The sequence below is a fragment of the Nyctibius grandis genome, chromosome 4 (genome assembly GCF_013368605.1).
Source record: "Nyctibius grandis isolate bNycGra1 chromosome 4, bNycGra1.pri, whole genome shotgun sequence".
NCBI lineage: Eukaryota > Metazoa > Chordata > Aves > Nyctibiiformes > Nyctibiidae > Nyctibius > Nyctibius grandis.
Window position 1 is genome coordinate 48,824,758 of NC_090661.1, and position 25,999 is coordinate 48,850,756.

Genomic DNA, 25,999 nt, shown 5'->3' on the forward strand with positions numbered 1-25,999 from the left:
TCTTGGTATATTCCAAGGTGAAAGATAAGGCAGGGACCTTGATCTCCCGTAATCTGTTTAAGCTTGCTCTGGGATACCCTGTGAATGATTTGGATTGGTGTTAACTCTGTCGTAACTGTGAACACACTCCGATGTCCTGAATTCTCATGAGAAGCAGGGGCTTATTTTTTGGCTTAAAGGATAGTTGTGGCCACAATGAAGTACTGGGTACTCTGTCCTCCATAAATGTTAAGGAAACATTGTTTTTCAGCATAAGCCTCTCTCTGAATAATTATTTTTTCTGTGTTCTCACTAGACCGGTTGAAGAAATTCCACTCTGCCTTTTTCAGCCCTTTTTTACTGACACCCTGAATCCATTTCTCTGTATGTTCCTATAAGTCTTCTGAAACTAAATCAATCTCTTTTCTCTTCTGGAGTTTTCCACAAAATTTGAAGTTATTCAGAACCTATAATTGATTTGCGAGGTGGAAAAAATTTTGTAGGGAAGCTTGAAATAGTCGTGCCTTATTGTTTAAGCGTTCTACTCACTATATTCCTATTTTTAGCTGGGTAAACACATGTTCTTTGTTAAACATAATTCATATGAAATGTAGGGTTGCATTACTTTACTCAACATAGCACAAATCATATTTGAGTCTTACTTGTTTGGTTTCAGTTACTTATCATCAATGTTTGATGTATTGTTTTTCATGACAGGTAAATTAACTCCTTCAGTGTGGTGAATGGTGATTGTGTTTGTTTATTACCTGAATACAGTTGTTATCCCACTGAAACATCAAATATGTTTAGACCAGGTATGCACAGTCCACATACTGTTCTTTAAATAAGTATAGCAGCTTTAGTTGCCTATCGCCAAAGCCTTGAATCGCTGCATGCATAGTCTGTCCCAAACACAAAGTGCTGTTAACTGTGTTTATTTCTACCTGCTGATTGGGGCAAGCTAGAAACACATAGTTCTGGTAAACCAGCTGATAAGCTGTAATTTATTAAGCTGCAGGAACTTGTCTTGTTCAGTGCGTGTGCCTTTAAGGAAGTCTTAGAAAGGCTCTAGGCTGGATGTCTCGCAATTAGCCCTTCTGAGAAGTGATATGGGCAGTTGGTGAAGGAGGGCAGCCTGTGACAGAAAAAAAGCAATTAATGGTGCACAGGATGCAGGAGGTAGACAACTTGAGTGTACTTCAGAGGTGCTTTTCCTAGCTAACTAAACTTACACAGCGTTCAGGTTATTGCCCTTTTTCATGATGGTTCATGATGGCCATCTTCTAATTCACCAGGCTATCGATGGCCATTCCCCTTTGGAGCATGCCTGTGTCCAGCTTGACCTGAAAACCATGTTTCCTGCTTAACAGCACTAACTTGGAGAGGAGGTTTTTATATTGGCTACTGGCCAAGTCTAGCACATCATTTTTCCTCACTTTAGTCGCTCCCTCTCTATCTGCATCTTCACTTGATTGCAGAGAGACACTTTTCATCTTTGTGAAAAGCCATCTGATTAGAGCTCTGATTAACCCATGAGTGAAGCTTCTTGTAAGTTTAGCTGGAGAGATTCCTTGAGTGCTTCAGAATTGCAAAGTTGCCATTTTTAAGAAACCTCAAAACTGGATTGCCAATTTGTTTTAGCTTAGTTTAAAACAAACTCTTCTTTCTCAGCAGATTTAAAGGAAACCTAATTTACTGTATATCTTTTTATCCCCCAAAATGCCTCAGATGTCATGGAATTCTACTGCTGATTATCAGAGACTGTGTATATCTAGACTATCACATCACTGACCATCCATCTATACTGGTGCAATTCGTTAAACAAAGACATTGAACAGTCAAAATATTCCTCTGTTAACGTGTATTTAGAAGCAGTCCTTATGGAAAAGGAAACACTTTTGTCATTGTTCTAATTTAATTTTTGGAATATAAATCGATTTTAAGATTTAAAGCATAAAGGTTATTTTTCAAATGCTCTGTGCATAGTTTTTGCTAGTCGTTTTCTTCCTCTTTCTCTTTTCTACCTTCCTTCCAGAAATAACTGTAAAGTCGATGTGTATGTCTGTACCAAGAATCATCTCCTTGACTCCCTTAGGCCTCTTGACCTTCTCTGATACATGTCAGACATGGGATGAACTCAAACTTGTCTTTGTTTAAACAGGCAAGATTGGGTTTGTTCAGAAAGCCCTCTGATAAAAATGGACAAATTTATGGGCACTACTTTCATTGCTGTGCTTACTTCTAAGTTGATATGGAAGCCATGTCCCAGAGTGGCACCAGCAGACTGTGTCTAGTGGGGAACAGCTCTCTGAGTCAGTCATGGCCTCATTTGGAGTTGTGGGTTTCAATCAGAAAGAGAGCCCTCAAGTTAGTTCAGAGATTGCTGGTAAAATGAGACTATGAGGTAGGAAGTGTTATGCGGATGATAGGTCCTACTGCTGTTAGCTTCTTCAGTGAAACGTGAAACGTTTCTTCTCTGGCTTGCAGCAGGTGACTCTCTAAGAAACTAGTTCTTGAAGCTCATATATTTAGAACTATAGAACCAAGTTTTTTGTCCTAGACTTTTTACTTGCCTTCCTTTTCAACAGTAAGTTGCAAGGTAGGATTACAAACATATAAAAAAGCCTCAGTGAAAGCACGGGTGGCAAGTCAGACCTGAATTGACACAATGATTTTCTCCTTTACCAGGCAGTTTTAACATTTGGGAAGGATGTGTTTCATCTGTCCTGGAAAACTGCACTGAAGCAGCTGTTGATTTCATTAAAACACAAAGATTCATAGGTTATGAGGCCAGAAAAAAGCCATTATGATAATCTAGGCTGATTTGCTATATAATTAACTCCTGTCTCACTACGTCTTTTAGAGAAAACAAGGTACTATTTTAATTTAAAGTTTGCCAGTAGCAGAGAAGACACCATAACCTGTAGTAAATTATTTCAATAACAAATTACCCTCATGTAAAAATAAACCATAATATTTTAAAATGTTAATTTCTCTAACTTCAATTTTAGCCCCCAGATCCCATTATTCCTTTGTCGCATGGATTGATTGAAGAGCCCTCTATTGCCAAATTCCATTTTCTGCACAGGTACTTGAAGACTGTAATCGTATCCCCCCTTAACCTCTACCTATTAAACAGACTGAATTTGAATATTCTTCACTATTGGACACACATTCCAGTCATTTAATTATGTTCCCTTTTCTCATTCTTGAACCTTTGGTTTAACAATTAAGCTGCGGATATCAGAAGCTGCCTTAGCGTTTCATTGCCCAAGCCAGAGGTGTTATTGTCTCTCTATTCCTGCTCAGGATTCATCTTGGTTTTACACCCAAGGATTATTTTTATCCTTCTGTTTATAGTGCTGAGGGTTCTGGTGTACCTGATTATACATCAAGATCTTGATGTCCAAATGTGGCTGTCAGTGATACCTCAAGTCAGCTATGTGAACACTTGTACTCTTTCCTTAAACACAAATGCTTTTCAGATTTCTCAAGCTAGGTTGTGGGTTTGAGTTTTTAAAGAAAATAATGTAGAACAACAAACACTTGAATAATACAGATTCAGATTGAGGTGGATCTGCTTCTTTGAAAAGCTTGAATTCAGAACTCTTGTTATCTATTCAACACCTGTTCTCCTCTACTCCCCAAGTCTTTGTGCTTGCTTTCTTGCTCCTTTCTTTCAAACTTGCTCTCAGATCCACCATTGTTAGTCACTTTTCTGGATTACAACTAACTCCATGTAATTTTCTCTAGATCCTTTGAAAGTCTTCTGTCTCAAGGATTCTCCAGCTGTGGTACTGGTATGACTAATGAAATACAAGGCAGTCTGCAGCAAACCCCAAATAAACCCAGAGGCAGACCCTCTGCATTTCCCTGGATGAAATGAGAGTTGTCACTCAAATATCGAATATGTGAAAGGGGGAGATGTAAACTGTATGTGGCTCAGCTGAGAGCTAGAAGCTGCTTATGCGTATGTGAGCGTATTCCTTCTACCAGCAACCTGCAGAGGTTGCTGAAAGCGAATTGCTGAGTCAGAGCTAGACACAACCCAGGAGCAGCCATCAATCATAGGTAGGGTATCGTGCTACCCGTCTGCTCCTCTCATATGTGGAAAGGCTGGGTCAAGATACAGTTTAGAGGAGTGTTGGTTTGAGCAACTGTTAGTAGTATCCTAAGAGGGCAGTTCTCCTATGTTAGGATCATTAAAGTCACAGTTCATGTAGGCCTGGCATTCTTTTGCCCACCCAAGCAACTCCATACTGGGGTGAAACCAAAAATGCAGCATTGTACCAGTCAAGGAGTCCTGTATGTATGTGCTGGCAGAATGACTCTGTCCAGAGGAACCCATTTCCAGTTACCCTCTTTCCCAGGCTGCCCATGCAGTGGGACAAGGAGTAGACTGTGCACAACCTACTATACACGTAGAACATGAGAAAAGCTCTAGTAGGCCTGAAGAACAGCCAATCCATTTACCCAGTATTTTGCCTCCAATAGTTGCAGGTGCAAGTGCTATTTAGGGAGAGCATGTGAGCATGGCTACTGTCAGTGGTGCACTCCCCTTACACTCCCACAGCATCCACTGCTATTGGATTAGGGTTATTAGAAGGTCCGTCCCTTTTCCCTTTAATATCTGTTTGTGGACTTGCTGTCCATTTGTATTTCTGGTTCTTTTTGAGCCTGTTGGTGCTCTCTGCTTCCATTACCTCCTGTGACAGCAAGTTTCAGAAGTTCACTACCCTCTGTGTAAATAAGTTCTTCTAAAAATCCCTTTTAAACTTGTAGGATATAAGTTTCATCGAGTGCCTATGGTTCTACTATTGCTGGATTTGGCAAAGAGCAGTTCTACATTAACCTTCTCCATCTTCTGTAAACTTCAGTCATGGTTTTTCTCAGTCCTCTCTAAATATAAGAGTCCTGGCCTTTTCAGGCTATCCTCCTAATTGTTCTATTTATTTTCCTCTGTACTTCAGCTCCTCTGTTTCCTCGAGATGCAGAGGCAGGACTGCATGCAGTGCTCAGAACTAGTGTCTGGCTGAGGTGCACCTTGTTGTCTGGCAAGAGGGGGAGGCTGTAATGCACAGCCTTGCTGAGTCCCTGGAAGGAGGTGTATGGTCTGTCTAGTGAGAATATTTGACGTGGTTAATCCGTAGAATGAAACCAGTACAGTCCTACAAATTGAAAATACCTTTTATTCCTGTTGCAGATATTAATAGACTTGATGTTTTTGAAGTCTCTGTGAGGGCAGAGTACTTTACTGGGAATTGGAGCAAAACAAGCTATTGTGGGTCAATACTGTCCTCTGCTGGGAGGAACTACAGCTTTGTGCCATGATTCCAAATGGGATTTAACAGCTGGCTTCTCCTTTCACTCTGATGTAAGGTGTTTTGCCTTTGCAACAGGAAAATCTGATGCTGTGAGGGCTGTGCTGGGGAAATTCTCTTTTAATGCTTAGTGAAAGCTGGAAGTTCTTTGCTTGCTACAAATGTGTTGAATTGTGATTTCATTTATTTTCCATCCTGAGGTCACCTACTTTAGAAGCTTATCCCTTATTCTCTCCCTCGTTTGTCTTTTAATATCTACTGCAGACTCATTTCTCTGACTTTGCTGTCCTGTTTGTAGAATTAACAATGCATATCTCCCTTCCCTTCTCTTTTCATAGCAAATTGCTGACAACTCATCCTGCTAGCATTTTGAAAGCAGAAATCAAATGTGTGTGTATGTATATGCTATATGTAATAGACACAAAGTATTTTAAAATAATAACTCCTTAGAAGAAGTCAGTCTTCAGTAGTGTTGCAGAACATGAATTCAGTCGAAACTGTGCTAGTTGCAGAAATGCTTTTCCTTGCTGTATGTGCTAGCTCTGGGTTTAAGAACCATGGAAGGTGGTTGAGAGGAAGTACGGTTTACAAATATTTCAGTTTTGTGCCTTCTCCAGTCCCTGCCTCTGTGAGAACAGCACAGGGCAGAGAGGAGTCCTCTTTGCAAGGAATGAATTTTCTGTACCTGTGAGAAGGAGAGGGGCAGGAGGTCTGGACTCCTGAGCAAGCCAGGCATGCTCAGGAGTGCTTGCCTGTTTGGGACTCTTCTCTTGGCTAATTTGCATCTATGTAGCAACAAAGAGTCCAGAGTTCTGGTCTTTAACCCAGAGAGAATAAGAGTCCAGGCACTGAATATGTTAGCACAGACAGCGTAGATTCCTTGAAGCAAGGGTAAGCTATGTAGGTATCTCCATAGCAAGTTTGTGCCTGTAATTATCTAAGATTTCTTGGTCAGAGAAATTTTAAGTCTTTGTTTATTTTTTCTTGTAGCTCTTTAGGAGCCACAGGGCAATCGCCAACAGTTCACAGCAACTTGCTTAAATTTTTTTGCATCTCTCTCATAGCAGTTAAGTGGGCTTATGGGGATAACAGAGAAATGACAGTGGTGGTACAGAGTTCCCTGCTGTGGCTAGCAGAGATGGACGTGGAGGTTGCAATTTATTATGTATTTTGTATGGGATTTATGCAAATGTAACAGCATGATACCAGACACACTGTATTTTATGTACAAAAGCTTTTACAGCAGAGTGGGCCTGTGGTAGAGTTAATTGTTTTCACTGTCCTTCAGTTAAATGTTCTCTTCTGTCTGCTTATCTGATCTATAGTCATCGCAAAGTACCCGTTGCTGTCATTTCTATACACGCTCCTGGTTGTGCTCTCTCCTGTCATCATGTCAGACTCTTACATGGTCTGCTTTCTGCTCCCCACTGCCTTTTGGGAGAAGTTTGTCTCCCATGGCTGAAAGTAATTTGAGTATTTGTACTGTATGCAGGATTGATGTATGATACTTTTCCTTGTGTGTGGCAGGTTGTTTATAAGAATAACGACATTCGTCTGGAGCTGTCTCGCTTGGCACGGATTGGTGATACTAAGATGAAGATCTACGGGGAAGTCAAATTCATATGTGAGAATGTGGCTACACTGGATCCCATCAGCTTTGAGACACCTGAGGCCTATATTAGTCTGCCTAAATGGAATACCAAAAGGATGGGCTCCATCTCATTTGATTTCCGAACCACTGAACCCAATGGACTGATCCTTTTCACCCATGGCAAGCCTCAGGAAAGGAAAGATGCCAGGAGCCAGAAAAATACAAAGGTAGACTTCTTTGCAGTTGAACTTCTGGATGGGAACCTCTACTTGCTGCTGGACATGGGCTCTGGGACCATTAAAGTCAAGGCCACCCAGAAGAAAGCCAATGATGGAGAGTGGTATCATGTGGATATTCAACGAGACGGAAGATCAGGTAGAGTGGTGACTTTTTCTTAAGTAGATTCATCTTTCAGATCCAGACCTAGGGCTGTGTATTAGTTTTCAGAACCTTCAAAACCTGTTAGATATGAATCACCTTCTCAGAAAAACTTAGTGTTACTCCAGTGATGTTTATCCAGCAAAGCAAAGATGAGAATGGCTTAGTGTGAACTTTGGATAGCATGTCACAGAGTCAGTCTATTAATATTTTATTCACAATCTTCATATATTCTGGACCTATCTTTGCAATTACATACATAATTATAGTGATGGCTTCTTTGTAGACCACAGTAAGATTTAAGATCCTTCAGAACCATTATTATTTAGATCTTGGTTTGAGAAATTCTCACTGATCTGCTTTGGGTTTATGTTCAAAAAGAAACTTAGTAGAAACCAAATGAAAACTTACTGCTGTGACCTAATATTATCATCTTCTCCTGGATCTTGTGTCTTTAAAGAACAAGGGTTTGGGATCATGTCATGAGGAAAATAAAAGTAATGGGGCAACAAAATTATGGCAACAAATCAACATTTTCATCCTATTCAATTTCCTTTAGTACCTTGTAGTTTTCAGTAAGGTTTCTTTACTCTCTCTTGGATGCCAAAATCTAGTCTTAATATCTGAGTCAGCATTCAGTGGATGTTCCTTTTTTTATCTCAGCTTCTCATTTTCAAAAATGTGGTTTAGTTTATTTCTAACAATATATCTACCATGCAATTACTAAGAGGTATTTTGTTTGTTTCTAGTGCTGGGTATCAAGCTAACATGCTCATTATCTACTCTGAAATCGTGTAAGGAAACAAAATGATCAAATACTGTAACTTCATCTTGAGAATATGTGAACAGCTGTACTTGAAATTCTTCCTGAACTGTTGGGATCTCAAAGCCTGGCTGTATATCCCTTCAAATAGAATTTTGCTTACATTTGCAAGTGGATTTGGGATTTGCCGGGTGATCTTCAGATGATAGCTTTAGGTCCCTAATTTTATGTTTCCAGTTGCTGAATGCCATCAGTAGAGAGAACGCAGTGCTAGAATTCGCTTCCCTTGAGTTTTCAAAAGATCTGACTTTTAGATATCGTGCAAAGCCTAGCTGTTTGAACAGATCTTTGCCTGAAGCTAGTTTTTTCTTTGATGATGTGAGTACTTACTTTGTATTTGGCATGGTGCTCTACTAGGACTTAATATGTGTGGTTATATATTGCTATCTCTAAAAGACATCGATAGGAACATTTTATAAAGGAAGCCATAAATAAATAAATGGAGTTTTGATTCCTTTAGAATAGCTAAAATTTAATTAACTTCCAAGGATAAACTCAATTAGTTGCATTCAGTACTGCCTTCAGTTTTGCTTGCTCACTTGGGGACTGTCTGGTCCCTGGAGAGGCAGCTGCAGAAGGAGAAAAAACAGAAATTTCTTTGCACCATACCTTTAGCAAGCCTTTACCACTTTTATCCTGTGGTACTTTTGGTAGGTGTGAGAAGGAAGTTCAGAATCTCTTCTTGTTTAGTCCTTGGCTTTTCTCCCACGTGCAGACCAGAGAATGGTTATACCTTGGAGTTTTGTTTTGGTTTTTTTTTAAATGTGGGTGCCTGTCATCTAGAAACTGAACTGAAATAATGAACTTAATGTAGGGTACAAAACAGCCATTTGGGTTTAATAAGCTAGTGACCTAGAGGTTCTGATTCTCATTACTAAAGCAGCCAGGCCTTTATTAGGTGTCATCTCTCCTCTTCTTCCCATTTCTGTAACAGTCCAAAACTTCAGGCTCTGCTGAGCTTAGTAACATAGCCTAAAAATCCAAATATTCACTATTGCAGTGTACTAAGGCAGGAACACAAATATGAGGAAGCATGGCAGTAGTGCTCGAGTAACCTCTGGCACCTCTAGTCCCCTTAGGCTTTGTGTATGCTTTGGTCTATGTGGGCTGCCAGAGCAACAAAAGCTGTTTTTTCTCTCTCCTCTGACAGAAGCTGACGGTGTGGACATGGACACCTAGCGTCCAGTAACCTTTCTGTCCTTGGGGAAAGCTCCTACAAAGCGTCCACAAAACCTGTCAGTTTCTAGATGGGGAACACAGAGCACCGTTACACAAGACAATGTTTTCAGCTGGTCATCGGCTACAAAACACGCATGTTGCCCCATCCACTCAGACACTAAAAGTCTTACTGGAAGGTTTGGTCTATGGTTGCATCGGTGTGCTGCTTTGTATACCAGCTCTGCCTTCAGTAACTGGGATCTTTTGGTCTGTTAGTTCTTTAGCCCTGCACAAAGTGCTGAAGGGACTGGAAAGGAGATGCTTAGGTGCTTCTGATTTCTCAAGATGGGATTTGATCTGCCTAAACAGAGTTGCAAACATGGGATTTGAAAAAAAAAAAAAAAAATGATGTCAGCTCATGTGGCTGCTTCTTCCTAGGGTCAATTCAGAATTTCTCCATCTTGACAGCTTGGTCTTAAAAGTGCTGTGCATCCGAGCTAGTACCATCTCTTTATAGGAATAGTTGCAGGGTACAAAACACTGGCAGAAAGTTTAGGCTGTTGTCTAGCCTATTTCCTTTCATCATCTCATGCTCTTTCTCCAGGTTTTACACTTCTTCTTGATATCCAGTATTTCTTCTCTTTTGAGTGGGGTTTCTTTACCTTTGTGGCTTCCACAGGTGCTGTTTGTTTTCTGCATAGTAGCAGCTATCTGGAGCTCAGCCCTCCAGTATTTTGGTTTGTTCTAGTCTTCTGAGCACTATGTACTCCACATACTGCTTTTGAGGAGTACAGCAGAGATGCTGGAAGGGGGGCTCTGGTCCTGTGTCTCTGTGACATGCTGCCTTTACAACTGTAGGTGTATTGTCACATCTTCTCTTTTCTTACTTTGTAAAAGGGAAAACGTCAGCAGTGCTGCAGCTTGTTTTTACAAAATGATTCATCAAATAACCGTGGTTCTCTTTGAGCCTTTAATTTGTAACGCCTCTGTTGCTTCTGGCACTCTGCTGCCTCTGACATTATTCCTAAATTATTACTGAACATCACACACATGAAATACCTTGTGTCTGTGTCATACATGCTGTTCTCTAAGACGACACTTACTACAACTGAAGAAATAGCATGTGTACATGACTGCACTTTCTTACAGAGACACAAAATAGAGCTAACTCTATTAACTAAACTCTCCCACTTTATTGTAGGGGTGTATGATAAAAATGCAATGATGTGGAACTAATCATAAAGCTTGGATAGTTGTCTCTGAGGGCAGACTATCTTAATGACAAGGCAATTGGATGCGATGATTTATAGCTAGGGAGAGTGAATTGCTGATTTTTTAGCTGAGTGTCTGGTGGGCTGATGTCCCTGTCATGAAACCTGCTGAATGCTCTTCTGAGGAGTACGCTGCTCTGGGATGTGAGAGACCCATGTTATGTTCCCTCTTTTTCTTTGGATGCACTGTCTGACCTTAAACAAGTCACTTCACTTCTCTGCACCTGTTTTATCTGTTCTGATTATTATATGTGCTGGAACAATTTCTTGAAATATATAGGAATGGCCTCAGTGCAGTATGCCCACATCTTGCTTGGAGCATATGGAGGCCACTACAGTTTTAATAATAGCTGTTCTTCAGAGATGATCTTTATCTTTCTCTACCTCAATTTTCCTATTTGTAAAATGGAAGTTAGAATATACTTAACTTTCTTTGTAAAACCGTTGAATAATTTATTTGGAACAAACTTCTGGAGATTTCTAGTCCAAACTCTGCTGAAATCTAAGTGTTCTTCAGGATCGTGTTCAGTTGTGCTTTGAATGCCCTTGGGATGGTGATTCCATAACCTCTCTGAGGTTTCTGTTCCCATTTTCGACCACCCGCATGGTGAAAAATTTTCCTTTCTATGAATTTGGAGTTTTCTTTGCTGCAGCCTGGGATCAGTGTCTCTTGTCACTGCACGTGCACACTGCTGACTCATGTTCAAATTGTTGTGTGCCATATCCCCATATCTGCAAAGTTGCTCCTTAGCCAGCTGGTCTCCAGCCAGTTGGAGACTGGTCTCCAACAACCTTATGTGTGAGGTTATCCTGCCTCAGGTGTAGGACTTTGTATATTACATCAAATATTTCACAGAATCACAGAATGGCTGGGATTGGAAGGGACCTTGGGAGATCATCTAGTCCAACCCACTGCCAAAGCAGGTTCCCCTAGAGCATGTTGCACAGGGTCGTGTCCAGGCAGGTTTTGAATACCTCCAGAGAAGGAGACTTCACAACCTCCCTGGGCAGCCTGTTCCAATGCTCTATCACCCTCAAATTTCTATCAGTCCTTTTCTCCACCTTGTAAGGGTTTCTCTGAATGGTAGCCCTGTGCTTCCTCCAATGTATCAACCATTCTCCCCAATTTGATGTCATCTACAAACTTGATGAGGGTCTATTTAGTTCCATCATCCAGGTACAGCTTTGGAGGTACGGATGAAGTGTTTTCTGGAAGAGCTATGTAGTGTTGAATTAATACGCTTTTACTTAACTTTTTTCTCTCCAGTCCTGATACCATCAAACTCCTGTATGTTCTCAGTAAGTCTTTCCTTTGCTGGATGAATGCCATTGAATAATACTCAGTTTTTACATGTTATTGTTTAGCCATTGCATTATTATGCTTGTGACCTTATAATGCAAGTTGAGATACAGACACATGATGATCTGCATGAGAGTTCTTATGGCCTGTGGTTCAAGAGGAGAAGGAGCTGCATGGGAGACGCTGTCTCTGTTAAGAGTACATTTGGCTAGGAAGAAGTCTTCACTCTCCTGTGCTGAACCTTAAACCTCACTCAGTTATTGGAAAAAATTGAGCTAGACTGAGACTGTAAGTGAAAGTGTTGATGTCTCTTTCTCCTCCTCATTTAGGTACTATATCAGTGAACAGCAGACGCACCCCATTCACTGCTAGTGGGGAGAGTGAAATCCTAGATCTGGAAGGTGACATGTACCTTGGTGGGCTGCCTGAGAACCGGGCAGGACTCATCCTTCCCACAGAGCTCTGGACAGCAATGCTGAACTATGGCTACGTTGGCTGTATCCGAGACTTGTTCATTGATGGACGAAGCAAGAACATCCGGCAGCTGGCAGAGGCACAGAATGCTGCAGGAGTCAAGTCCTCCTGCTCCCGCCTCAGCACCAAGCAGTGCGACAGCTACCCGTGTAAGAATAATGCAGTCTGCAAGGATGGCTGGAACCGCTTCATTTGTGACTGCACTGGCACTGGCTATTGGGGTAGAACATGTGAGCGAGGTAAGCTGAGTTTTCTGACCTCAGTTACACAGAGCTGAATGTGTGCAGAAGAACTAGAACAAAATCCAGTCTTTCCATGAGACCTTCCCCAGCCCTTGTTGGTCTTCCCAATGCTAAGTTCCAGTCCCCACAGTAGGAAAGCTTTCTTCTCTGATCATTTCCTTCCAGTCTTTTCCACCTTCATTTCATGAGCTTACCTTCTTCATGTGCCATTTCATTCCCTAAGCCTTCTGAAGAACTTGTCTCCAGGTTCCAGGGTTTCTTTGGCTGAGTATGGTTTGTATGCTAAGGCAGAAAATGCTGCTGCATGTAAGAAGTCTCAGGCAAATTACTGGAAACAGTACCAAGTGTGAACTTGAGTTATGGAGATTTTTCTTGTATGGGACATATGATGTATCCCAGTTCTGTCTAGTCTTCCTCTTTTTTTGCATGGTAGGATTTCCTTGATGGCTGTTTTATGGGTAAAGCCAACTAATGAGATAGTGTTAACAGCAACATGTCTCCAAGTTCACTTCTGATAAGGCAAATCTGTAGGAGATGGTGGGAGATTCTCTGCATCTTATCCTTCCTCATTCTGACTGTTGATTTAAAGACATATTATTGGAGATACGTGGCACAAGCAGTGCTGGTACAGGCAGGTAAAACGTATGTGTTCTAGGCCTCATGGAAAGGAATTTACTAATTTAAGATATCTGAGCTATATATTTCTCAAATACCAGGTGGTTCCATTAATTGTTGTTAACCTTACTGTGCTGGTGCCACCCTCAGGATGAGGTAGGTGAGTGGTTTTCAACAAAAAAGATGGGGCTAATATCACTTAGAAAGGAAACAATATTCCATAAAGGTTGTTTTCTTACATTGAAACCAATCTTCCTATTAATATTTGGCCATTAGCACCACATTCTGGCTGAACTGCACTCACAGTATACCCAAGAATTAACTGTAAACCATTAGCAAAGTCTTAGAGCTTTTAGCCCCTTTTTTCTGTTACCTTACTTGGCACCATGGCCTAATGATTGTAGCATGTGTCTTAGAACTGGAAACCCAGATATTTTTGAGCTTCTGACATAAATATTTTAGAAGCTTCTTTCCTACTCAGTGTCCCCACTATGCATTTTTTAATATTGATCACAGTACCATGCCACTTACGCGAAAGAACGTGAAAGTTAGGTACAGTGCATAAAATATTAAGCAGAATTGAGATTTGTAATTCATTCACTCACCATAGGATTTTCTTCTTTGCAAGAAGTTTTTGTTAGTGACCAAAATTCTTCCTATAGACTGAGTGGGGGTTTTAGGTTTTACAGCACAAGATCTATGATCATTCATAAAACTTCTCATAGCCAGCAATTTGTAGCGTGCTGTCCTAAGCGGCAATAGTAGTTAATTACCAGTGGTCCTTAAAACAGCTGAAGCATTAACACTGCCATCCGTGCTGTGAGGGCATGGGTGAAAATGTAAGATTCATGGGCATTGGCTATGCCAATGTCAGCTCAGCAGTTCTCTCTTATAGACTACAATGGATTAGAAGATTCTGAAAAACTTAAGAGGTTTTCTCAACCACAGCCTTGGGAATTGTTTTGGCCAATTGTTGTGTGATTAGGTTTTGGACAGACATGATAAAAAGAAGTGCTACCATATACGCATTGTTCCCCCACAAAATTGCAGTTATGCTTGACCTTGGTCTTTATTTAGTATTAGGAGTGACCAGCTCTGTGATTCAGGGCTTTCTGGAGTCTGGCTTATGTCCATCTCCTGGACCTGGCTCTCAGAAGAGAATCCAAAGCTAACCAGTGACATAAAGAACAGGATTCATCTCCTGTACATTTAGATATCTATGGTGTTGGTTTTTACTCCTTTCATTATCAGTGAAAAGAAATAAGTATGTTAAGGGCATGTAAGCATTTTAATTTAGGAGAAATGAATCTCAAGTCTGACAAGAGGTCCATAACTTGGTCATGCTTTGGCCAGCATCAGCATGAGTAAGAAAGATACTTGTATGAATGCATGTCTACCAGTGTGGAAACTTGAGGTCCTAATAAATATGTATTAGAATCAGAATATATTTAAGGTCAACAAAACAATGATGATGTAGTTCAGGACAACATAAAAAATGTATGCAGAGGTCCTAATCCTGGAAAAGTGATTGTGTCTATAACTAGAAACCACAGACCACTTACTGGTTTAGGCCCAGTGTCAGGCAAACATGGCTTTCGTGCCTGAGGTTCCTTGACAACATGAGAAGCAGCTCATGGGGAATAAATGTTTGTAGACTGGATAAACAAAAGAAGTTGTGCAGATTGAAGTGTATTTGACTCCACAACATTTATCGTGGTGTTGCATAGGAGCCTCATACTGCTCTGATACAACTACTTGGTATCAGGCGACGGCATTAGTGCACAGTGATTTTGCCTCTAAGAGCAAAAATATTGCAGGCTAACAACGATATTTTTCATTCTCATGGTCTGACGCCCAAGGATTATTGCAAGTCCTGACTTCAGCTTGCCTGTGATCCAAATACTGTTGGAAGGAGAAAAGTTGAGATGGAGACTGGGAAGGAAATCAAAGTGAGAGATGCTGCCATGCCACAGTAGTACTTCTGTGTAGTGACTAAAGAGCTGCCACAGGACCAGCGGGGAGCCAGGCTGGTATGTAAGGGGAGGAATGAAGAAGGAGCAGGCTAGCTCTTTTAATAAGAGGCAGCTACTGACCCACTTTTCCAGTCTGTTGTCTGTTATCTGAGAAGGGTGTCTCACTCACTTTACTCAGTCCTTAGACTTCTGTCCTGTTAAAAGAGAGGAGTGTAACTCTTGGAAGGGGTTTGCAGCCCAAGATGCAGAGTAAAGGGTTAAGGGGCCTGAAAGAAAGAATCTTCTATGCCTGTTGGCTACCAGGAAAATCAGTCTTTATCACAAAGTAAAGCACATACTTAACGTTTAGTTAAGGTACTAAAAATACAAAATACATATGTACAACTCCAGGGAGAGAAGCAGATGATTCATTTGTTGGTGGTGGTAAAGTCTATCTCCCACTTTCCAGGTGTAGCATTTCTACATTTATAATGCTGTATTTCTCATACATTTTATACTTAGCGGTATCAAGGACTGTTATACATCTAAAAGGGACTTGAAAAGGAAATTGATTGTGTAATAGTTAGAAAAGAGGTTTGGGTTCTTTTTTATTCATGGTAAAACAATACAAATATATAGTGTTCAGTATGTCACCTATATCTGAGGCTGTGGGAGTTAGTCCTGTCAGTGAAGTAACACCTCTGTATATTCAGCAAGTTACACTGGATGCAACATAGGCTTTGTTTGCAGTGATCTGCTCAGGCAGTACTTCTGTGCAGGTGGAGAAACCTTGCTGCGGCTCCAGTTTGATAGGGCGCAGAGTGGAGGACTGCTGCCAAGGCCTCAAATTCATTCTTACAATTCCAGTATCTAATCGGTCATTCAGTATTGGCAGTGATGTAAGCAGACAAAGGTGTTTTCAGTCTTAAAGTGTCATAGCTTCTAAGGGTAATGTAGTCCCTCCTTGGGGTAATTGAAATTGCATAGAAGAGATGGAGTGAGACATGGCAAAGACCAGTTCATGTCTGATATGACTCCCACCCAAGGAGGGGGTGTGTCAAGGAGTCAAAAGTGCTGGTAGAACTGCTCTGATTCTTTTGGTAACTGTATGTTAGAATATTCTTGGGAGACAAATCATGAAGGCTTCTATCAGGTATATTTACATTCAAGTCCTTGCCATAGAAAGTAGAGTGAATGGACATCAGTGTTTGATCCTGAGAAAGGCTGAGACAAAGTACTTCACCTAAACAAGACTCTCCTCAGTCTTTGTAAATTTTGCTTGATCTGCTTGTGAGATTGTGTTTCTCTCCAGCTCTGTAGCCAGTGGCAGGTGATACAGAAAGGAGAGGAGATGAAAGTGCAATGGAATTCATGGGCCAGAAGTGCTCAATGCCAGGCTGAGGCTAAGCAAAGGCAGCAACAAATGCTGGCAGTTAGCTAGATGTGGTCCCCATTTCACACCTTCCACCAGAGGCTATGCTGACCAGATAACACACCTGTTAGTTATTTATTTTCTTAAATCCTTGAGCTTCCCATTCTCTATCATCTTGCCATAATGGTTTTCTGCTACCCAGTCTAACTCAATGTGACAATGTTGGAAATCATATATGAGAAGAGCCTTTTCGAGCTGCTGTTAAAAAAATTGAGGAGCTGCTATAAACATAGCAGCATTTGGATGAGTTTCTGAAACTTCAGCGATCCCACAGTAGCTGTTGGAAGGGAGCAGTGGTGTGGCTGTCCACCAGGCTAGGAAATAAGACTGCTGGCCTTGCAAGTGGCATGAACTCAAAGTAGTATTGTGACCTCCTTCTTCAGATGCCTTGGATAAGTAGTCTAAGATTAAAAAAGTAGAAGCCTGGCAATGAGGACCTGTGCTAAATGTCTAAGTTCCCTGTGCAGTCAGTGAAGGGATGTAGTTGCTTTTCAAGAGAAATTCAAAGCAATAAGACGATCTGCTTGTCTCCTTTTGTTGATTTGCCTGTCTCCTTTTATTGATTATGTGGAGATTCTAGTCTGATAATTCAGTATTGCTTCACTCCAGAAGGTAACTGTCTGTGCTGCAGAGGAATTGATAGTGCCAAACTGCCAAGGCTACCAGACTGACAAAAAAAGAGGATGTCTTGTTTGGGGTGGGGGCATAAAGCAAAGAAAATAGAAAAGAAGCTAATAGACAGGACACAATCCCTCCTGCAAGTGATGCTCCGAGTGCCTTGTAATGTGGTAATGATCCTGCCTCCCTCTGCTCCCTGAGCTCTCCTGCACTCCTGTTATATATGGTTAGAGTATGTACAGTGGAGAGCAAAATTTAATCATGCCAGAAAGACTCCTAAACTGAAAAGCAGTTTTTGGGTGTCTCTGAAATGAATGGTAGGCACAGCAAAGTGGATTTGTGATGGAAGTTATGATTGCAAGTACCTATTTGAGGCTTTGTACTGAGTTTGCTAGGTCTTGGGTTGTGCTGTGTCAGGCACTAGGGAAAAAAAACTTGGAGCTTGTACTCTTGGTAGTATTTAGTCATTCTTGCATCCTAGGGTTTTACAAAGAATCAGAGTATCAGAGAACAGTGTCTGCAGTGCAGCCTCTCTGTTCTAAAGTACCTTGTTCCAACAGGTCTGCCATTTTGCTAGTTAGTTTGAAGGACATAAAATATCATGAAGGACATAAAACATCTGAAAGCCCATGGGAGAGCTTCCCAAATGCTTTCCGGTCATCAGATGTAGGGCAGGCTTTGGGAGAATTGACAAAAAGGATCCTCCGATGCAATGGGTAGCATTTTTCCTCCTGTTGCATATGAACTACCTTCTCATACTGAACCCAGTAGAAATTAGGGTGAGTTGCAAGTCTGGTCAACAAGAAGGGCTGGAGGGCTGTTACAAACATGCAGAAGGGTGGGAAAGATGGGTTGATGCAGGTACTGTGAAGGATCTTTAGTGTTTTTTTAAGAATTTAATGTCTTCTGTACCCTTTGGCTTCTAATTTGTTAGTATTTGACATCAGTTGCAGCATCAGGTCACTGCAGCCCCCTGTTAATTGCCCTTAAGGTGTTAGAGGTAGGAGTTGGGATCTGGCTCAATGAGGATGATGTACTACTTTGCTGTGAGAGCAAAGTACCTCCTCACAACCTGTGGACTTCTCTGAAAAGGACCCTGAAGCCCTGGCATTAAACAAGCAGGAGGAGGTGAATGTCTGTTGTATTCACATTAGCTGCAGTGAAAGTGCCATAGGCTCAAAAAGGTGCATGAGGTCTCTTCCTCTGTGCTCTCCATGTGCTTTCCTTCTGCTGAAACACTGAGAGGGACTGCAGAGGGCAAAAGCCCAGGAAGGACACAAAGCAAAAGACAACTCAAAATCAGATCACTTTACACCAATTAAAATCAAATGTTGTTGATCACTCACTTTTTAATGCTTTCTCCTAATTAATTCCCTTGTTTGGAGTTTGTTTTGTTTTGGTTTTGTTTTTTTTTTATTAAGAGGTGTATACTGATAAGACTAGAAAAGGCAGGTTGGTATAAGACTGCTGACCATTTAAGACTGAAATAAAAGACACTGAGGTTCAGATTTTAAACCTTTGAAGTTAATTGCTCAGAACTGAACATAGCCCGAGTCCTTTCCAGGTAAGAAAAAAAATAAGTCTTGTTCAAGCCCTTTCCTTTTGCTGAGCTGCACCCAGTGTTCATTGCAGCAAGACAGCAACAGCCCAATCCAGTTCTCCCAGGGGTTGGAACAAGTGTCCCTGTTTGGGTTTGCTCACAGATGGACGATTAACACCCTGAGCAAACCAGGCTTTTTCTGTGTTTTGTGGCGTACTGTTTGTGAACAGCAATGTACCTGCTGTTGGCAATGCTGATGTGAAGTACAGGGCTACACATTTTATTATCTGCCCAAGTACCTTTATAGCAATGTTTGCTAAGAACAGTTTAATGACAACACACATCTGCCATTATGTTGTAAAATTACTGGTAATAAGAAATGCTACAAAATCATTTACTACTTGGTTTAAGTGCTGCATGCTTTGCTGTCTCAAGCACAGGTAGCAGCATAAATTTCTTTTTTATTTTAGTGAAGATGTTTGATGATGATTATGTATTTGAAGGTTTGTTTAAAAAAAACTCAAATGTTGATGCTTTTTGGACTGTCCAGACCCTTCTGAGTCTGCAGTGTGATGCTAGATAACTGCTGAGAATAGATTTTCTTATAGGACTGATGGTTCCCAGGGATGCTGGACACGTTAGGAGTAAAGCCTTTGATGCAGTGTTTTAATGCTTTTAATCCCTGATGGATCTTGAATATTCAAAGACTTTAGGAAAGTCAAAACATCAGAATAATTTTTATGTTAGGAATCAGAAGATCTGTTCTAGAGCTCATCTGCTCATTGACTACTGGTACCAGATAGGTCCCTGTTGTAGGATTTCCCAAAATGTTTTCAAACTGCAGAAAAAAAGATTTCATCTGAATTTAGAAAGAGAGTTCACGCAATTCCTTCACACTCATTTTAATTTGTTCCTCGCTAGTTTTATAGTAAAGTCTCCATTAAACATAATCTGAGGCATGTTAGCTTTTGCTAAGGGCATTTGTGTGAGAAGTCCATTTTCTCATTTGCCGTCAATCCATTTGTAACACCTGTGGTTGTTCCCTCTATGGCTGGCCCAAGCAGCTACTGCTGTGGTATGTGCTGTACACAATTATTCTGCTCAAGAAACGCAGACCTGGGCTTTCTGTGCTTAGCTCCCTTGTATCTCTCCCTGATGACTGGGTGTCAGAGCAGAAGGCTACTGTTGGTTGCATAAGTGCTGGATTATTCTACTGTATTAGGTTTTTTTGTACCCTCCATCTCTGTATCCTTACCTTGCCTTCCATGGGGTAACTTCTGTTCTAACATCCAAACAATTCCCAAGATGATCATGAGATGTTGTGCTAGCTCCAGTAAGGGTAGTGCAGCCAAGGTGAGGCTTGTAAGGGAAGAGAAACAATATAAAGAAACAATTTCAGAGTCTCTCACTTCTGTGGATTTATATTGCGATCCTTTCCACTCATCTAACTTTATTGTCCATAGATGTATCTATTCAGTCAAAAGCCACTCTGAATATATGTTGTTTCCAGGACAAGTGATGGCATTTGTTGCCTTGTAATGCCTTTGTGATATCTGCAGTACAGAAGTGTGCAGTTATTTCTTCAGTCAGAGTGATTACATCTTTTTGGGAAAAGATAATTTCATGGTCTTTAGGCTGTTGAACTTTAACTTCGAAGAGTCTCATTGATGTGACAATCTCCAACAGTACCTGCTGAGCAGCTGGAAAATCTGAGACCGTATAAAAATCAACTGATTGTCTTTCCTATATTTTATAATGACACGGATATGATTTTTTTATTTGTGTTCTTTCCAGTTTCTTCATCCTGTCTCCATCATCATATGCTCTTGATATTTAAGGCCACTCCTGCCTTCCATGCTGTGTGTGAAATTGTTAGTACTCCAGGTGCTCTTTATCTCATCTGAGTATGGTAATTGATGGCATGGAAGAAGATAATTTCTGCTGTTTTTCTCTAAACTTCTGTGTTTCTGGCTGTTTGTTGCTGAGTGTAACTTTTGTAGGGTCCCCCCAGTTCAAGAAACGTCATTATCCAAAACTGTATTAGATTTTGTGCTATGGTCAGCTCCTGTAAACAGCACTTGAACAACAAAAAAAGATGTTGATGGCTAGATGAGTACGAACATTTGGTTAATGCTTTTTGGCATCTTATGCTTTTGTTAGTATAGGACTCTTCTACAGGACTAATATTGAAATGGTGTATTTGTTTATCTGCTGGTTTATAAATGGCAGCTCAGAACAATGGCTTCTCCTTAATGCAGGCCACAAAATACACCCTATCTGTAAGCCAAGGCACAATGCTGCTCAGATAACTCTCAGATTAAAGGAGAGTTTGTCATAGCTGGTCAGTTTTGCCTGAATCACACTGTACCGGGGAAGGTAGAATTTACTAAAACTTGGATCATCTGAAGTAGTAAGTCACCATAAAGAAAGGAAATGCTTTTTCACTTTCTCATCCTAGCTTTCCCAGGTGACTCCCAGCAAGACATATAATGGCATGTCACATGTATGATCCAGAAGGGCTTGCTTACTTTGAGTATGCACTATGTCTGTTGTGATCTGTCAGGTGTCTAGAGATAAACTGATGATACTGGGTGCAAGAGTTGCTTCAGACTGCATGGTATCTTCGCTCATTACTCAGTGGTTGATCTCAGTCCCTGTGGCTTTGTACCCCCCTTCCTTTCCGTACCCTTGAATCAGACCAGTTTGTATTTCTGCTGAGACTGCCAATTGTCCCTACAATTAATGGGAATATCTTGATGGAAGTGGCCAGGATGAAGTAGATTCATTTGTCCTGAAAAATTATTTCCAATATTTAAAATTACTATATAGACCTTGGAGATGTTATCTGTGAAATTAGCTTTCTCTATCTCTCTTCTTTGCCCAGTCGAAGCGATCAAGCTGAAAGGCAGGCACAGGCAGAGTGCATTTTCTGTCTCATTTCTTCTTCTCTCTTCATCTCGGGGGGAGGAAAGACTTTGCATTCGTGATGCTCCCTTAATTGACTCTCTTTCCATGTGGAGATAGGCAGTCGCCCCTTGGACACTTTGATTGATTGGATGAGGCTATTATGTGATATGGGAAGGATATGCAAAAGCACAGCAATCACCACAAGCATGGAAAAGTCCTGCTTCATGGTGAGTATTGGCTCACCTAGATCTTCTTGGTTTGTCTGCCTTTTCTCATATGTATTTAATCCACAGAATAGCTCACAGGGTGGTCCTGGTGAATCCGGTGCCACTAGGTACCAGACTCCAAGGTATGGCTCTCCAAATGGAAACCATTCTCACTCACTCTGCTAAAGGGTCTGAGAATGCATAAAGGAAAGATAATTTTAATAATCTTTATTTCCTTCCTTACCACCATCCTCATTTTTTTTCTGGGTAATTGAGAAAAAGGAGGTTAAAATCGGGAGATAAGGTGCAGAAGGTGTATCCTGATAAATCTTAATATGAGTTTCAGAGCGACTTCCTGCTTTGTGATGATCATAGGTGGTGAGTAGGTGGATAGGCAAAATGTAAAGCTCAGGAGATATCCATCACATTAATGCAAAAGTCATCCCATGGAAGAGACACAGTAGCGGGGAGGATGTACAAGAAAAACAGCCTCATAATAAGCGCTGTTGGTGTCATGATGCTTCCATTTGTTATGGTCTGCAGCTTTTGACATCTGAAGTTCTGCCTGTGAAGGTGAGGTCCTCTTGTGCTCAGCCTGGGCTCTTTGGGTAGGGGTTTCCTGCCATCCTAATCTTGTGTTCTTGTGAGCAACTTAGTACTTTTTCCATTTCTGAACAACAAAGAATTGTAATCCTTCATGTTGTGGTACTGCTAAAGGGAGCAGAAGGACAGGGCAGGTTGGAGGGGATTACTGTTGGAAGTTGTATCAACACACCAGAGTTTAGAATTCAAATGGAGTCATGTGGAATCAGACTTTTAAGTCTGACTACCTCAATACCCATGGGCTCATTTCAAACTGCTGAGAAAAAAAAAAAAAAGATATTTTAAATAACAAATTTTTATCCACTACCTTTCATTAAATGAGTAAAAATGGAAAATGACAATTCAGCCCTCAACTGGAAAGCGTGTTAGATTGACAGCTCTGGGAGTCCTACGCTTGTGCTCAGAATGAGAAATATATACAGAGTAGCTATCCTTTATGTACCTTATTCGTCTCTTTGGGGAGTATTTGCATTAGAGATTAGAAGGTAGGTCATTCTTCCTGACCTGCCTGGTCTTTGGTAGAGCTGCAAAGTAGAGTGGTGAAAGGAAGAACTCTTCTTCTGTAGCTCTGATTTTCTCTCTGTTGCTTGTGTGACTGCTGAAGGCAGAAAGAACCATGAGGCAGCTTCGTGCACCCAGCCCAGGGAACAGAGCAAGGGGTTTTGAGCTGAGCATATCGTCTGCCATGCTAGGACAAGATTTTCCCCTGAACAAATGATTGGCAAAAGTCATGTGCTTGCTAAATAGTGAGAAGGAAGCAAGAATACAGAAACAGCCTCAACTACTTTATAGTTTTGTTGTTGTGTTTTTTTTTTTTAAATCTCTGTCATGAATGTGACTGAAGAGAAAAATGAGGTCAAAGGAAAGACTCTTGACATATTAAGAAATTTCAAAAGGTCTAAAGTCCTTACACTAATCTCAGTGTACAGGATCTAGTTCCTAGATGTGGAAGCCTAAGAATTCAGTGCCTAGTTGTGGAAACATCCAGGTTTTCACCATTTTGTTATCATCTTCCCAGTGAAGTTCCCTTCTGTTACAGTCCAGCTTTTTGATGTAAACCCCAAAAGTCACTGCTACTCCATCTCTGCTGGTCAGGCCCAGCTCTCATGTCCAATTTGTGCAAATCTCCTTTATTCTATATTTGCATTTGTTTTTTCTGTCCTCTTGGAGAATGGACCAGTGCTGAATTTTAGCCTTTCCCTCTTTGTCAAGTTTTACTGGAGGATGATTTAGCACTGCAGCCAAGGCCCTGTTTTTAATAATTCCAGCTTTTCTTCTTGTTGAACACAGGGTTGGTCAGCTGAGGACGTGGATTAAGCAAGGCACAGTAATAGTTGGCAGTTCACGGTTCACCAGTCCCAGTCTGATGATGGGAGCACCACTGTGGTGTGAAGGAGCTGCCATTAGCCACCTTGGTGAGGGGGATGGAGATTGTCTAGAGTTCAGTGGGATGGAGATTTGCTCCTGTCCCAGTCTGTCACCCTCCTTTTTACTGAGACAACATCACAGTTCTCTATCTTGTTCAAATGCTTATACGCCATTCCCCTAAGCCTGCTGGGTTCCTTCTGCCACCTCACCTTCCAGTCTGATCAAATTTCACTTTCCAGTCTGGTGCAGAAGAGCAAGAAATGTCCTGGAAGATTTCTTGGGATGTGGGAAAAGGGGACAAGGGAAGGAATGAATAGCTTTATCAAACAAAAGGCTAGTATCTTGTGTCATTTTATAGCTTGCAACCTTTTTGGGTAAAGCAATTAGGCAAAACAAAAAGGGTTAGAGTAAAGAGAAACAGAAATGATTTATCATGCTTTTTTTTAGATGGCTCACTTTGTTTTTGCTTTATCTTTTAATTTTTTTATTTGAAGTCAAAGGCACTTGGGCTACTTTAAAAAAAAAAATCAAAACATAAAGGAACACCACAAATAGCCATGTCGAAGAATAATGAATCCAGCAGACAGAAGGACTTGTGTCCAAATAAAAAAGGCAGAAAAGTGTAGGCTGGAATTGGTATTGACTGTGCAGCGTGCACAGTGCTAATGGACCTGCAGAAGAAACAAGAACACTGCAGCCATAAAGTGAAAACCTGGTCCGCTGTGAATACAGATGAGAGTGGGAAAGAGAGTGCTTTTATGGGGCTGCTTTTGCACACATGGACTCTTGAGCTAACCTGCTTTATAAACTTAGAGGACAGGTTGTAAATTAGCAATCAGCATCCTCATTCAGCCATTTCTCCCCAGGTTGATTTACACTGCTGTGATTTCTCTTTTCTTTTGTCTTTTCCTGCTGGCTGGTGACTAGTTGCTGGGTCCATCTATTCTCTTTTACACTGTTTTGTTTTTGTTTTTTTCTGAAAGAAACCATAAAAGTGAAAATGCTGGTCATTTACCCTTCTTTGTGTGTTTCTGTGTGTGTTGACTACAGTTCATACCCTAGTCTGTGCCACCAGCCAAGTCTCGATCAGTAAGTCTTCCAGGAGAAGCAGCTTTGAAACAGCTGCCATGTCCCTTCTGCTGAGAGTTGTTTTTTCCCAGACACCTCATCTCAGATTAGGGAATGATACTGGCCTGTATCCACTTGATCAATGTGCTCCATCAAAGCGTTGGTCAGCAAAATCCTGTTAAAATTATGTGGCACCCATAGCTTGCTTCTCCCACATGGATCCCTTGAAAAGGAGCATCCTGTTAGGCGCAGAAGAGGTTGTGCATGCCAAGAAACTGTAACTCAGCATCTGTTTGGGTGCCTGGAGGTGGCTGTGTATTATGTTTTTTCCTGCTTCAGCATTGCTCCTGGGTTACATGCTTGAGCAACTCCTTAGTGAAGGCTCCCTAGGAGGGCTTCAGGGCAGGAAGGAGGACCACCCATATACAACTGGGAGGGGAGATATGGGGAGTCCTGGCATTACTTGTTTGTGTTTAGGGCTGAGATGTGTTCAGCACTGAGGCGAGACAGAAGGGTTCAGGCAATGGACTGTAACCCATCTGACACGTTGACAGGACTGTCTTTGCACATTAGCAATGGATTTGAGGCTATTCTCTGCCATAGTGATGTGGGGCCTGCCAAATCTCACAGTATTACCCCTCTCTCTGTAGAAGCCAGAGATGGGGGCTCAGGTGAATTTTTGTGCTCCTGCATATAGATAACACATGGGGGAGCCTTCAGACTTAAAAGGAACAGGCAAGGTCATAGCTGGGACAAAGCCAATAAGTTGCTGGCCTCTTCTACCTGTCTTTGGGCTATCAGAATAAGCTAAATAAACCATGTTAACTGTTTATAAGGGTGCAAAATGATAATCCTATGCAAACAGGTGCCATTTTTGTATATATGCAGTGTATTTTCAAAAAGAGATAGATATCATTATCATTTTACATTTTGGGCAACTATGATATAGAGCAGTTAAGGTGCCTACAATAAGATTCAAGATTATAAAAGTGATTAGCCACAGACCTGGGCTGAGGGACTTGCATTTACTTTACTGGGATTTAAATGTCTGAATCTAAGATATTAGATAATTTAGTCATTAGTCACTTAGGTCACTAAGCTACTTTTTCTGCCTTGAAAAAGCTATCTGATGTCTCTAAAATAGTACTTGCAG

General features: G+C 41.1%; 1 protein-coding gene across 21 annotated transcripts in view; it reads left to right on the forward strand.

Annotated features, from left to right (window-relative positions):
- The window catches only part of NRXN3 (neurexin 3), a 1,063,598-nt gene that overhangs the window by 270,375 nt on the left and 767,224 nt on the right, over window positions 1–25,999 (forward strand). For all 21 annotated transcript variants that reach the window (XM_068400267.1, XM_068400270.1, XM_068400271.1 and 18 more), the window contains 2 exons: window positions 6,828–7,266; window positions 12,151–12,534. In XM_068400267.1, the coding sequence (XP_068256368.1) occupies window positions 6,828–7,266; window positions 12,151–12,534 (823 nt within the window). The remainder of the gene's footprint in view (window positions 1–6,827; window positions 7,267–12,150; window positions 12,535–25,999) is intronic.